This window comes from Saimiri boliviensis, chromosome 14 (assembly GCF_048565385.1).
Source record: "Saimiri boliviensis isolate mSaiBol1 chromosome 14, mSaiBol1.pri, whole genome shotgun sequence".
NCBI classification, from domain to species: Eukaryota; Metazoa; Chordata; class Mammalia; order Primates; family Cebidae; genus Saimiri; species Saimiri boliviensis.
Window position 1 is genome coordinate 80,559,509 of NC_133462.1, and position 14,867 is coordinate 80,574,375.

At 41.8% G+C, this 14,867-nt stretch overlaps 1 protein-coding gene across 18 annotated transcripts in view; it reads left to right on the forward strand.

The window, feature by feature from the left end:
* The window catches only part of DISC1 (DISC1 scaffold protein), a 380,547-nt gene that overhangs the window by 95,747 nt on the left and 269,933 nt on the right, over positions 1–14,867 (forward strand). For 16 of the 18 annotated variants that reach the window (XR_012513582.1, XR_012513584.1, XR_012513586.1 and 13 more), the window contains exon 4: positions 5,073–5,223. Coding sequence is in view for 6 of the 18 variants with exons in the window: in XM_074385319.1 (XP_074241420.1) it covers positions 5,073–5,223 (151 nt within the window). In the remaining 12 variants the exon portion in view is untranslated. Of the gene's footprint in view, positions 1–5,072; positions 5,224–6,224; positions 6,339–14,867 lie in introns of those variants that run through there. The other 2 variants (XM_074385324.1, XR_012513593.1) reach the window with 2 other exon arrangements.

Sequence of the window (14,867 nt, forward strand, 5' to 3'; positions counted from 1 at the left end):
AGCTTCCACATATGAATGAAAACATCTTTAACTTTCTGTTCTTGGCTTATTTCACTGAACATAATGTATTCCATCCATGTTGCCAAGAATGACAGGATTTTCTTAATGGCTGAATAGTATTCCATTTTGTATATAAACCACATTTGCTTTATCCATTTGTCTGTTGCTGGGCACTTAGATTGATTCCATATCTTGACTATTGTGAATTAGTGCTGCAGTAACATGGGGATATAGATGTCTCTTTGAGATGCTGATTTCCTTTCTTTTGGATAAATGTCCAGTAGTGGGATTGTTGGATCCTATGGTTGTTGTATTTGTAGTTTCTTGAGGAACATCCGTGCTGTTTTCCATAATGGCTGTACTGGTTTATGTTCTTGCCAACAGTGTGTAAGAGTTCGTTTTTCTTCACATCCTCACAAGCACTTGTTATTATTATTATTATTTTTTTGGCTTTTGACAATAGCCAAGGGATGAGATGATACCTCATTGTGATTTTGATTTGCATATACCTGATGATTAGTGATGTTGAACATTACAAAATATATTTTTGACCATTTGTATGCCTTCTTTTGAGAAATGTCTGTTCAGATCATTTGCCCATTTTAAAATTAGATTGTTTTTCTTTAGTTGAGATGATTCAGTTTTTTATATATTCTGGACAGTAATCCCCTGTTGGATGGATAGTTTGTAAATATTTTTTCCCATTCTGTAGGTTATCTTTTCACTCTGTTGATTATTTCTTTCTTTTATTTTTTTGAGACAGAGTCTCACTCTCTTTTTCAGGCTGGAGTGCAGTGGCATGATCACAGATCACTGCAGCCTCTACTTCCCCAGACTCAGGTGATCCCCCCACCTCAGCCTCCTGAGTAGCTGGGACTGCAGTCATACACCACCATGCCTGGCTAATTTTTGTATTTTAGGTAGAGATGGGGTTTCACCATGTTTCCCAAACTGGTCTCAAACTCCTGGGCTCAAGTGATGCTCCTCACTTAGTCTCGCAAAGTTCTGGGATTACAGGTGTGAAGCATTGGGCCTGGCCTTGTTGATTATTTCCTTTGCTATGCAGAAGATTTTTAATTTGATAAAATCTTACTTGTTTAGTTTTGCTATTATTGTCTGTGATTTAAAAATCTTATTCATGAAATATTTTCCCAGACTCATGTCCTCAGTTTTCTTCTTGTGGTTTTTACCATTTTTGGTCTTATCTTTAGGTCTTTGATCCATTTAGAGCTGATTTTTATATGAGGTGAGAGGCAGTGGTCTAGTTTCGTCCTTTTCCCTAAGGATATCCAGTTTTCCCAGCACCATTTATTGAAGAGACCTTCTTTTCCCCAGTTGTTGTTCTTGGGACCTTTGTCAAAAATCAGTTGGCAGTATACATGTATATTAATTTCTGTATTCTCAATACTATTTCATTGGTCTGTGTATCTAATTTTATGCCAGTACCATGTTGTTTTGGTTACTACAACTTTGTAGTATATTTTGAGGTCTGATAGTGATACCTCCACTATTGCTCTTTTTGCTCATGATTGCTTTGGTTATTTGGGGTTTTCTGTGGTTCCATATAAATTTTGGGATTTTTTTTCTATTTCTGTGAGAAATGTCATTGGTATTTTGATAGAGATTGCAGTCTTATTTTAACAATATTAATTCTTACAATCCATCAGCATGGCTGTCTTTCCAATTGTTTGCATCCTCTTCAATTTCTTTCATCAGTGTTTTGTAGTTTTCCTTGTAGAGATCTATCACCTCTTTGTTTAAATTTATTCCTAGGTATTTGAATATTTTTGTAGTTATTGTGAGATTTCCTTCTTAATTTCTTTTTCAGCTAGTTTATTGTTCATGTATAGAAATGCCACTGGTTTTTGTATATTAACTTTGTATCCTTCAACTTCACTGAATTCATTTATTAGTTCTATGAGTTGTTTTGCTAGAGTCTTTAGATTTTTCTAGATAAAAGAGCATGTCATCTGCAAATGGGGACAGTTTGACTTCCCCCATTCCAATTCGAATGTCTTTTATTTCTCTCTCTTGTCTAATTGCCCTGAATAGAATTTCCAGGGATATGTTCAATAAGAGTGGAGACAGTTGGGCATCCTTGTGCTGGTCCATTTCTTAGAGGAAAAGCTTTCAGCATTTCCTCATTTGTAAGATCTTCACTGTGTGTTTGTCATACGTGCCCTTTATTATGTTGAGGTTTCCTTCTATATGTGTTATGTGCTTTCCTTCTATACCTAATTTGTTGAGAATTTTTTTTTATTATGAAGGGATGTTGAATTTTATCAAAAGCTTTTTCTGCATCTATTGAGATGATCATGTAATTTTTGCCCTACATTCTACTGATAAGATGTATGATGTTTATTGATTTGCGGTGTCTATCTCTTTGTTGAATTTCTCATTCTAGATCATGAATGCTTTCTTGACTTTATTGAATTATCTATTTAAATTATCTTGTATTTCACTGAGTTTTTTTTTTTTAAGATTTCTATTTTGGATTCTTTTTATACCATTTCACTTACTTCCTTATGATTGGGAAATATTACTGGAGAGTCATTGTTTTCCTCTGGAGGTGACATGTTTCCTTGCCTTTTTTTAATGGCTGATGTATCCCTATGTTGATATCTATGCATCTAGTGGAAAAGGGACTGCTTCCAATTTTATGAAGTAGGTTTTGTAGGGAAAGACTTATTCATATGGAGTGTGTATTAATCTGTTTTTGCATTACTATAAATAAATACCTGAGACTGGGTAATTTATAAAGAAAAGAGTTTTAGTTGGATCATGTTTCTGTAGGCTGTGCAGGAAGCATAGTGGCTTTTGTTTCTGGGGAGGCCTCTGGCACTTGCTACCATGGTGGAAGGGAAAGTGGGAGCAGGAGTGAGAGAGAAAGAGAGAGTGGGGCAAGGGGCCACACAGTTTTAGACAACCAGATCTCATAAGAACTCACTATGCAGTACCAAGGGGGAATGGTGTAAAACAATTCATGAAAACTACATCCCCACAATCCAGTCACTTCTGTATTAGTCCAATTTCATGCTACTGATAAAGATATGAACACTGGGCAAGGTATAAAAAAAGAGGTTTAATGACTTACAGTTTCACATTGCTGAGGAGGCCTCACAATCATGGCAGAAGGCAAAGAGGAGCAAGTCACATCCCACCTGGATGGCGGCAGGCAAAGAGAAAAATTGGGCAGGGAAACTTTTTCTTGTAATACCATTAGATCTCTTGAGACTTATTCGATATCATGAGAACAGCATGGGAAAGACCTGCCTCCATGATTCAGTTACCTCCCACTGAGTCCCTCCCACAACACATAGGAATTCAAAAAGCTCAGGGCTCTCCCCACACTGGACTCGTGGCTTGCAAGAACTGTGAGATTCTTCTTTCATAAGGACTGGAATTTGGGTGGGGATACAGCCAAACCATATCAACCTTCCACTAGGACTCATCTCCAACACTGGGGATTACAGTTTGACATGAGATTTGGGTGAGGACACAGATTCAAATCATATCAAGGTGTGAGTTTGGTGAGGTACACTGGCCTTGGTATGCAGTACATGGCTGCTTGGCCAACTTGAAGGGCTGTTTCTGAAGTCCTTATTGGGGGTGCAGGGCCAGTGAGCAAGCCAAGGGTGTGTCTTCAGGGAATAAGGTGCTGTGGGCTTGTTTCTCAGGTCCTGAGTGTGGGCGCATAGCCACTTTGCTAGCCTGGGGGCATATCAAATACTGAAAGACTCAGGGCCCTCTCCTGCTTGTGGGAGGGTACACAGTGAATTGGCTGACTCAAGGATGGGTTCATCCTAGGCAGCAGTGGCAGACTGTTCCTCCAGCTAGAAGCAGTAGTGAGGGTGGTTTTTCATGCTGTGCAGGACCAGTGTCACGGCTTACCTTCAGACCAGGCTCCATGCAGCTGGGATTGTGGCATTCAGCCACCTGGGTGGGCTTGGTTGAATGAAGAAGGAGCTCCAGTGCTGAAGAGATGTGTTGATTCCTGGCTCCAGAGGAGGGTGCACTCCAGAGGTGGCTCTGGTCTCAAGATGATGCTCTGCAACAGCTTGGCTCAGAGGGGCTGGGTGGGGGTGGGGAGTGCATACCTTATGGTTCTAATCCGGAGCAATGCTGCTGTGCAGATTCCTGGCAGCCCTCCAGACTGGACGCAGGGTTTGCAAGAACTGTGAGATTCTCCTTTTGTAAGGACTGTAGGTGTTTGCTTTGTCAGTAGGGGTGTATGAGGTCCTTCTGTTTATCTTTTCCATGCAATGAGATGTCCCTCCTGACTCCAGGCAGATTCAATCTGAGCAGGGGATATAGAGCTGCAGAGGCCGAGTGCCTGCGTGCTGCCCTTCTGGACTGCCAATCCCCACGGATGCATCTTCACTCCCCCACTGTGCTTCAGCACCCTCCTTCAACACTCCAGTTAGCTCTTGGCTGTTGATTCATTGCCTTGGTCCTTTTGGTGGGTGGGGGGCAGGCAGAATGCCAGTCCTCTCTAATCAACCATTTTGCTGGCATCACTCTTCCAAATGATCTGGAGTTTATTTTCATCCAAAAATGTATTATAAGGATTCTATATTTATACTGTGCTAGGAGACTAAAGGTCATTAAAATATAATAGGACCCCTACTTTACAACAGAAGTGGATATATGGTCCTCTATAGCATGGTAGAATTTGAACGTCACTTCTGTGGCTTTAGTAACTGTGACTGGGTCTATCTGGATGTGCAATTTCTGAGGAAATGTTGAAATCAAAACTTGGACACTGAGTTTTTAAAAAGTTTATTACATAGAACTCACCAAAATTATAGTTTTTTCCCCAAAATTCTCAGTGTGCTTTAAAAATAATTAACTATCCCTCTGTATGAGGATCATAATTGTGACTATCATATCATTATGTCAACAATGACCTTTGAGAGTTAGAAGAGTAAAAGATAGGAGAGCCATCTTGTTCATACAGAGGAGATTCTTAGAAGTACCAACTAAGAGATGAAATTGCTGGCCTAGAAACTAATAGCCTTCTCACTGGGTTTCATGGTTCTTTTTTCCTCTCTCTCATCATTTTGGGTTTCCAGCTGAGATGTTAAAACAAAGATTAGAAGACCTGGAACAAGAGAAAATCAGCCTGCACTTTCAACTTCCTTCAAGGCAGCCAGCTCTTAGCAGCTTCCTGGGTCACCTGGCAGCACAAGTCCAGGCTGCCTTGCACCGTGGGGCCACTGAGCAGTGAGTACTTGTCATTGTCACCACTTCCTCCTCATGTTTCTTCCTACCTGTCAGCTCCCACATAGTAAAGAGCTGGGAGGAGCTTAGCTGTAGGGACCCTCGGCTGCTTTCCTGGGAAGGGCCCTTTGTTGGTTGGGAAGGTGAGGGTCCTTCCAGAGTGAGGGAATGACTCATGTGGGTCATGCTTCTCCAGAAACAAGACTTTTCTTCTACTTGGCAGAGAGAGATCCTCCACAAGTGCAGTGAATCCCAGGTCTGAATCATTCCTTGGGAAGCTACCTTTCTAAGAAGGTGGGGTCATTTCCTTTTGTTGAGGCAGCTTGGTGTCCTGTGATCCTATTAAGCCTGTAAGATCCATATGTGGTCCCCTCTGACCGAGCAATGAAAACCCATCCTCCTCCTAACTCTACTTCCACCTCCTGAGCAACATTCACCCAAGGCTCTTCTGGGATCAGTAATATATAGAAAGCAATTGCTGCTTCTAATCTAGTGGCTTGTGGTCCCGGCTGCATGTTTGAATAACTTAGAGAGATTTAAAACCTACCAATATCCACCCCCACCTCACCCAAGCTGAGTCGGAATGTCTCGAGGCGGTAGGCAAGGGTGGCTCCCAGATGTTGGCATGATTGAAAAGGCTGAGAACCATTGCTCATTACCTGCCTGTTCCCTCGCTCTCCAGGTAAAGGTCTGAGAGGGAACAAGTATTTTATGAATGCTATGAGCCTCATCACAATTCAGGTCTGTTTCTAGGTGTCAACATGACCACAACAATTCCACTTTATTTCCCACTTCCAATCGCAAGACGGTCTGGCCTCTTCCTATTAAGTGCACCTGGCATTTTACATTTAGTTTATCTTGGTGCCTCCCTAAAGCCTTTCTGGACTGTGAGGCCAGTTATTTTCTCAGTTTCGCCAGTAGCACGTAGTAGAGTGAATGGCACCTGGTAGGTGCTTTTTTATAACTGTTTGCTCAGTGAACTTTTTCATGGTTCTCTTAAATAGGGAGTAAATTTTGCCTTGCCGTTTCCATTCCTTTGTAATCTGACATTGAGACTTCACTGCAACATTGCCTGTTCCTCTTTCCTTCAAGCACGAGGCCCCTCCCAAATTGACTTTCTATGTAAGTCTCTCATTCTTTTATCTTTGGGATTATTTCTTGTCTTCTATTTCAGTCTTGGGAGATCTTTAGCATATAGAAATGGGGCAAAAAAATTGAGGCACAATAAATTTAGCTAATTTTTTATGTTTCTATTTATTTAACAAACACTTGCATAACAGTTACTAAGTGCTTTAGAAATTTTATCTCCATTTTTAAAAAATTGTGGTAAAATACACATAACATGAAATTCACCATCTTAGCCATTGTTAAGTATACAGTTCAGTGGTACTAAATACATTATAATGCTGTACAACGTTCACCACCATTCATCTCCAGAACTTTTTCCTCTTCCCTCCAGAACTTTTTCCTCTTCCCCAACTATCACTCTCTACCCATTAAGCAATAAATCCCCATCCCTTCTTTTCTTCCAGCCCCTGACAAACACATTCTAATTTCCATTTCTCTGAATTTGACTACTCTGCGTACCTCACATAAGTGGAACCATACAATATTTGTTCTTTTGTGACTGACCTTTCTCATAGCTTAGTGTCTTCCATGTTCATTCATCTGATAGCATGTGTCAGAATTTCCTTCATTTCAAGACTGTATAATACTCCATTGTCTGGATAGACTACAGTTTGCTTATTCATTTATTTAAATAACTCATTTAATCTTCATGACTATTCTAGGGGGTAGTATTATTTTATGTATTGACATCTATGTGTATAGAGATCTGTATCTACATTGATAACCTGAATTTTAAGATGAGGAAACCAGGCCCAGTAGAAGCTAAGGAACTCAGGCAGACCAACTAGCAGGTTGAGTACTGAGGGAGACACAAACCCAGCTGTCTGGCTTGCATCCTGTCTGTGAACCACTGCACTGTGCTGCCTCTCTAAGTATGGGCTGGCAAAGGCTCATATATTATTGTCTCTTTAGCCCTACATGTAAGTTGGATGGAGAGTGTATTAGTCCATTTTCACATTGTTATAAACAAATACCTGAGACTGAGTGATTTATAAATGAAAAAGGATTAATTAGCTCATGATTCTTCAGGCTATACAGGGAGCATGATGCTAGCATCTGCTTAGCTTCTGGGGAGGCCTCAGGAAACTCATAATCATGGTGTGAGGTGAAAGGAGAGTACACATATTGAATTGCCAGAGTAGGAGTAAGAGAGAAAAGAGGGAGGTGCCACAGACTTTTAAACAACCAGATCTCATGAGAACTCTATCATAAGATCGGCAGCAAGAGGATGGTGCTAAACCATTCATGAAGTATCCACCCTCGTGGTACAATTATTTCCCACCAGACTCTGCCTCCAACACTAGGGATTACAATTTGACATGAGATTTGGGTGGGGACACAGATCCAAACCATGTCATTCCACCCATGGTCTCCGCACATCTCATGTCTTTCTCACAGTGCAAAATATAAGCATCCCTTCCCAATAGTCCCCCAAAGTCTTAACTCATTTCCAGCATTAATTCAGAAGTTCAAAGTCCAAAGTCTCATCTGAGACAAGGCTAGTCCCTTCTGCCTGTGAGCCTGTAAAATAAAAAACCATTTAGTTACTTCCCAGGCATAGGCATTGGGTTAATAGAGAGAGAAAGAGAGAAATTGTCTGAAAGAAAGGGCTACAGGCCCCATGCAATTTGAAACCCAGTAGGGCAGTCATTAAATCTTAAAGCTCCAAAATAATCTCCTTTTCACTCCATGTCTCACATCCAGAGCACACTGGTGCAAAGAGTGGGCTCCCATGAACTTGGGCAGCCCTGCCTCTGTGGCTTTGCAGGGTTCAACCCCTGCAGCTGCTCTCATAGGCTGGTGTTGAGTGCCTGCAGCTTTTCCATGCTGAGGGTGCAAGCTGCCAGTGGATCTGTCATTCCAGGGTCTGCAAGATGGTGGATCCCTTCTCACAGCTCCACTAGGCAGTGCCCCCATGGGGACTTGGTGTTAGGGCTCCAACCCCATATTTCCCCTCCACACTACCCTAGTAGTGGTTCTCCATGAGGGCTCCTCCCCTGCAGCAGACTTCTGCCTAGGCAACCAAGCTCATGCATCCTCTGAAATCTAGGCAGATGCTCCCAAGTCTCAACTCTTGTACTCTGTGGACCCTCAGTCTTATCACCATGTCGAAATTGCCAGGGCTTATGGCTTGCACCCTCAGAAGCAGTGGCCCAAGCTATATCTGGACCCCTTTGAGCCAAGGCTGGAGCTGGAAAAACACAGCAGTGTGGAGAGCAGTGTTCTGAGACTGTGCAAAGCAGTGGGGCCCTAGGCCTGGCCCATGAAACCATTCTGTCCTCATAGGCCTCCAAGCCTGTGATGGGAGGGGCTGCCATGAAGGACTCTAAAATGCCTCTGAGGCCTTTTCCCCATTGTCTTAGCTTTTAGCACACAGCTTCTTTTTACTTATGCAAATTTTTACAGCCTGCTTGAATTCCTCCCCTGAAAATTGGCCTTTTTTTTTTTTTCTACCACATGGCCAAACTGCAAATTTTCCAAACTTTTATGACTTGCTTCCCCTTTATATATAAGTTCCAACTTTAGCTCATGCATATAAACACAGGTTGTTAGAAGCAGCCAGGCCACATCTTGAATGCTTTGCTGCTTAGAAATTTCTACCACCAGCTACCCTAAATCGTTACTCTCAAGTTCAGAGTTCCACAAACAACCTAGGGCAGGGGGACAATGCAGCTAAGTTCTTTGCTAAGGCATAACAAAAGTGACCTTTACTTCAGTTCCCAATAAGTTCCTCATTTCAATCTGAGACTTCATCAGCCTGGCTTTCACTGTTCATGTAACTTCCAGCATTTTGGTCATAACCATTTAATCAGTTTCAAGGAATTTCCAAACTTTTCCTCATCTTCTTGTCTTCTTCTGAGCCATCCACACTCTTTCAACCTCTACCCATTACCCAATTTCAAAGCCAATTCCACATTTTCAGGTATCTTTATAGCAATGCCCTGCTTCTTTGTACCAATTTTCTATATTAGTCTGTCTTTATATTATTATAAAAAAATACCCAAGACTGGGTAATTTATAAAGAAAAGAGGCTTAATAGGCTTACAGTTCTGCAGGATGTATAGGAAGCATGATCTGGCATCTGCTTGGCTTCTGGGGAGTCCTTAGGTAACTTACAATCATGACAGTGAAAGGGGAGCAGACATATCATGTGGCTGGAGCAGCAAGAGAGGGAAAAATGGGAGGCGTTATTCACTTTTAAACAACCAGATGTGTTGGGAACTCTATCACAAGAATACCAGGGGATGGTGCTAAACATTCATGTAATATCCATTCTTATGATTCAATCACCTCCCCCCACCAGGCCCCAACTTCCACATCAGGGATTACAGTTCAACAAGAGATTTGGGTGGGGACACAAATCCAAATCATAGCAGCGAGTGATGATTTTATCATGGCCTTGCCAGTTTATAATAGAATATGATTAACTAAAAGCCAGTATCATGCATTCTTAATTATATTAGGTTACACCGTAAGGGCATCTCTTAGATTTGACTGTTTCAAACCTGTCAAACTTTTTATGGGGTTCAGCCTAATAAGACCCCCAGAAAAGTGTGGGTCTTTCTTAAACATTTATCTAGATAATATTAGCTGTTGGCTTACTTTATGAGCTACCATCCTCTTTTCTTTTCCTCACAGGAGTTGTCTGTATACTGTGCTTTTATGTTCCATTCACTTTTTGAGCCCACTGTGACCTGGTTTCTGTCTCTATCACTTTTCAGATCTCTATCAAAGTCAGCAATGACTTTCTATTAGCTAAATTTAAAAGGCATTTTTCAATTATTTTTCTGCTATTTATCACGGCAGTGTCTAGAATATTTAAATTCATTCTTAAAACTCCCGCTCCCCTTGGCTTTCATGATTTCACCCTTCCTGTTCTTCTTGCTACCTTTCTGGCCATTTTTCCTAATGTCTTTTGAACTCCTTCTCTCCTTTTCTTTTTATTTATTTATTTTTTTGAGATAGGGTCTGACTATATTGGCCAGGCTGGTCTTGAACTCCTGGGCTCAAGCAATTCTCCCACCTTGGGCTCCTGAAGTGCTGGGATTACAGGTGAACCACCATTCCTGGCTCCTTTCTCTTTAATATTGATGTTCCTCTGTCTTCTGTTCTAGCTTTTCCTCTCTTTTCACTTTGTATCTTACTTCTGGGTGGTTTCAAATGCTCTGAGGATTAAGATACTGTTTCTATACGAATTTTTATCAAATTTCTATCTCTAGCCCTGATTTATTTCCAGAGTTCCAACCCACAATTTAGTTTTCCATTGAGCATTTCCCTTATCTTTACTAAATTTAGTATCTTTTTGTCCTTAAAGTTACCATCTCTTTATCCTTGCCTTTTACTAAGTTTACTGCCTTTTAAACTAAATTTACTATTGTTCTCCCCATTCAGTTCCTTCTCCTATATCCCCAGTCTCAGCGACTTTCAATGCCATTTACCCAGTTACCCAAGCAAGGACTCTGAGGCATCTCTGGCTCCTCTTTTTCCATTCCTCCCTGCAGTCACTGGTCACCAAGTCCTGTTCCTTCCACTGTCTGTCTCTCTCACTTCCCACTCACTTGTCTCACCTGCACGTCAATGCCTTAGTTCTGCTCTTTAAGAGCTTAAATCTGGATTATTGCAGTGGTCTTCTTGCTGGTATTTCTGATTCCATTATTACTGCCTCTCATTCATCTTCCACAAGGACATGATAGAAATATTACATTATGCTTAATGGCTCCCCATTGCTTGCAGGATAAAATTCATGTTGCTTAGCATGATATCCAAAGCCTTCATGATCCAGCCCTTGCATTTAACTAGCCATTACCAGCATCTGCAATAGAGCCTTACAGAAGTGTTGTACGTTACCCCCACGTTCTGAATGTTTGTAGATTCTATGATCTTGCTCATGGCCCATTGTGGTCACCAACTATTGCCTGTTCTTCCAGTCTTAGTAAACTAATATTCTTGCAAAGCTCTGATCATCAGTCACACTGCCTCCCCTCCCCCTTGAATGATAGCACACCTTGAATGACTTCGCTTCTGCTTAGGACTCAAATAAATCTGTTTTCCTGAATATCTGTTTACTCTGACAGATGTTAAGCTCCTTGAGGACAAGACTGTATTATATTTATCTTTCTATTTCTAGAGACTAAAACAGTGTTTGGCCCACAATCTGTATTCTGTATTCATTTAATGTGTGAATGTGACACATATGCATATGTAGCTATATATAGGTTCACAAACATATATGTGAATATCGAGAGAGAGAGAGAGAGAGAGAGAGAGAGAGAGAGATAAGGAGAGAGACTGACTTCACTTTATCGGAATTCAGTTGCCCTAGAGGAAAATGCTCCTACAGCTTTTCTTCTGAAACTACCAGCAAGAAGGGTTGCACAGAATCTTGACAGAATCTTGGATAGGAGGTTAGTTCTGGTCCTTTCTCTTCCACTAACCAGCTGTATATGGCTTAGTGTAGTTATCAAATCTCTCCAAATTCTACTCCCCTCATCAGAAAATAAGAGGGTTAAATTAGATCACTGGTTTCTAAACTTCAGTTATTTATGTTTTATCTTGGCTTTTCTTTTGCTAAATCCACCTGTCTTACTATTTCCGTAACTAGAAAATAATGAGTTGAAATTAACTTTCTGAAATTTTTCTAATCATATTAACACAATTGCATAGTTACAATTTTTTAAAATCTTTCGGTGTGCTAACTACCCACTGCAGTTTTCATAGTGACCACTAGGGGGCCATGGTGCCAGGCTGAAGCCCACACAACCCAGAGCCTGGACAGAAACAGATCTCACAGGCTCTCCCTCTGCATCAAGGGGGAAATATATTTTTGAATGAGTGGTGCTTTTCCTGTAGAAATAAAATAGTTGTATCAACATGAAAAAATTTAAATACTAATTAATAACACAAATAAGTTCCTGTTAACCTTTCTGGGATCAAGTATTTATTTATTTATTTTGAGAAGCTGATGAAAGCTATAGACCTCCTCTATTGCAAAACCATGGAGTGTGGTTTCAGGAGACTCACAGGTCTTCTGAGTTATTCATTCACTCCTTAGAGGGTCTTTGGCTCCCAGATTAAGAAAATGTAGTTTAGGATAAGATTTAAGAAGCTGTAAACAGCCAGATACAATCAGATACTTTGTGTGTTATTATTTTTAGTGTCACTTTGTTCTTAAAAATCACAATGTAATTCAACTTTTTGAAAAACACTGTTTAATCCTCTGAACTCATGTAGAAGAGCACCCTGGGTCACCCTTGATGTGTTCAGATCCTGCCAGCAGCCTGGAGAATTTTAACTACCTTCAGGGGTAAACCATGTTCCTCTGATGGCAGATATTGGTCCTCAAATCACTTGACCGCTCTTCTACGGGGTCCCTTGGCCCAGTGGGTTTGCTTGTTGGAGGAATAACTTTCGCGATGTCCACTTGATTCCCATGGGAAGTTCATGTATCTCTTCCACAACAAATGGTGTGTGCCCAGGCCACCCCATAACAGACCCTCTCTGCCCTGTTAGCTCTCTCTAATTCCTTTATCCCTGCTTGAGGGGGCAGCGACACAAAAGAAATGAGTTGCTTAAACAATGTCGCAGCTGACAGTTTTGGTGCCCTGTGTCCCAATCCCTTGGCCTCCCTCCGATTTCCTACACATTTGGGAACCCTGCTCACTGTCGGCTTTCCACTCAGGCACCCAACAGGCTCATCCGGCCTGTCTGCACGCATGTTCTCCTCGGAAGCTGTGTGAAGAGGCATGGGGGTGGATACTGCCCTGAGAGCGACGCTCGCTCAATGCCCCAGCCTACCCAGCCTCTCAGGAAACAGTTCTGAGGCAGGCTCCACAAATCCTTTTTTTTTTTTTTTTCTAGAAGGTTCCTACTACTAAGAAGCCTTTGCCCATTGGGTTCCATTTGCCCACGTGGTAATCAGCTCCACAATGAACCTTTTATTCAATTTTCTTCTTTCTCACTCCAGTTTCTTGGGGATCACTTCTTCAAAAAACAACCTGCACTCAGTTCCCTGTCTCAGGCTCTGCTGCTAGGAGAACCCAAACACAGACAGATACCCACTTTGGAGGCTTCGTTGTCAGTCTTCCTTCTTGCAGGGCACCCCCAATCTTTATGAGTGAACCTAGTGGATTTTTTTCCCACTGGGTTGAGTAGAAGAGTTTTCTCCCATGTGGGCCAGGTTTGAACTAGCAAACCATAGGGTAACGGAGAAAAACGCATCTCTCGTGAAGACTCTGTTTCCTACATGGCCAACGGGTGGGTGGGGATTGAGAGTGGTGGTTGATTGCAGTGGTGCTGGTTGAGCAGTGCCAGGGGTAGGATGCCCCACTCCAACACTAGAGATTCAGAATGCAGGGCGTTTAGGTCTACATCCTTCTACATCGTTTACAACTCTGGGGCAACAGGAAAATTCCACTTCCATATCCTGTGACAAACGGGATCAGAAGAAGAGAGGCTTCTGTTCCTGCTGTGTCTTCCACCCAGTCAAAGGAAAGTTATTTTTCCTTTCTCCCAAGAGAGAGGGTTAGCCTACTATCACACATTTGGATGATAATTTTCTCATGAATACATTGCATTTCTCTAATTATACATTCCATGCATTTTTCCTCTGGATCTTCACCAATGTGTACATGAAAACTGGTCGTATTTGTAACCTAAGTTGTGTGTGTGCATGCATGTGTTTGTGTGCACGTGCACACAAAATGTTCTTTATTAAAGACCTTTTCCCAATGAATAACTTCAAACTCAAGCAAATAAAATACAACAAACTTTAAAACAAAGGTCTACCATGGTTTTCCAGTGGGGCTTATCAAGGCAGGGCCCCAGTTTGCTTGTCTACATGTTTCCCACACGAGTACTTCCTGTGAGATGGGAGCAGAGAAGATGAATGTTGTGCAGCCCTGTGATGCTTTTGGACAGACTCATTCTTCCTCTGACCAATTGTTCCTCAATTGCCTTTGAAACATGTGAGATATACACATTTGAGATGGAGTTTCACTCTTGTGGCCCAGGCTGGAATGCAATGGTATGATTTTGGCTCACTGCAACCTCTACCTCCCAGGTTCAAGTGATTCTTTTGCCTCAGCCTCCCAAGTAGCTGGGATTACAGGCATGCGCCACCACACCCAGGTAACTTTGTATCTTTAGTAGAAACAGGGTTTCTCCATGTTGGTCAGGCTGGTCTCAAACTCTGGACCTCAAGTGATCTGCCTGCCTCAGCGTCCCAAAATGTGGGGATGACAGGCGTGAGCCACCTAGCCTGGCCCTGAAATGTGATTCTTTATTTCCCTTTGGCTGTCATGTAGGGACCATCACAGCATTCAGTGTAACAGAGTTCAGTGATGGTCGGCTCTAAGCTCTGGAGATTAGAATCAAGGTACGCTGTATGAGTCCAGAAAATAACTGTTACAGACACATTTTACCCGAGATGTAAAATGAGATGGCTATCATATAACATAAAAATTTTTATTACTGGCTGGACATGATGGCTCACACCTGAAATCCCAGCTCTTTGGCAGGCT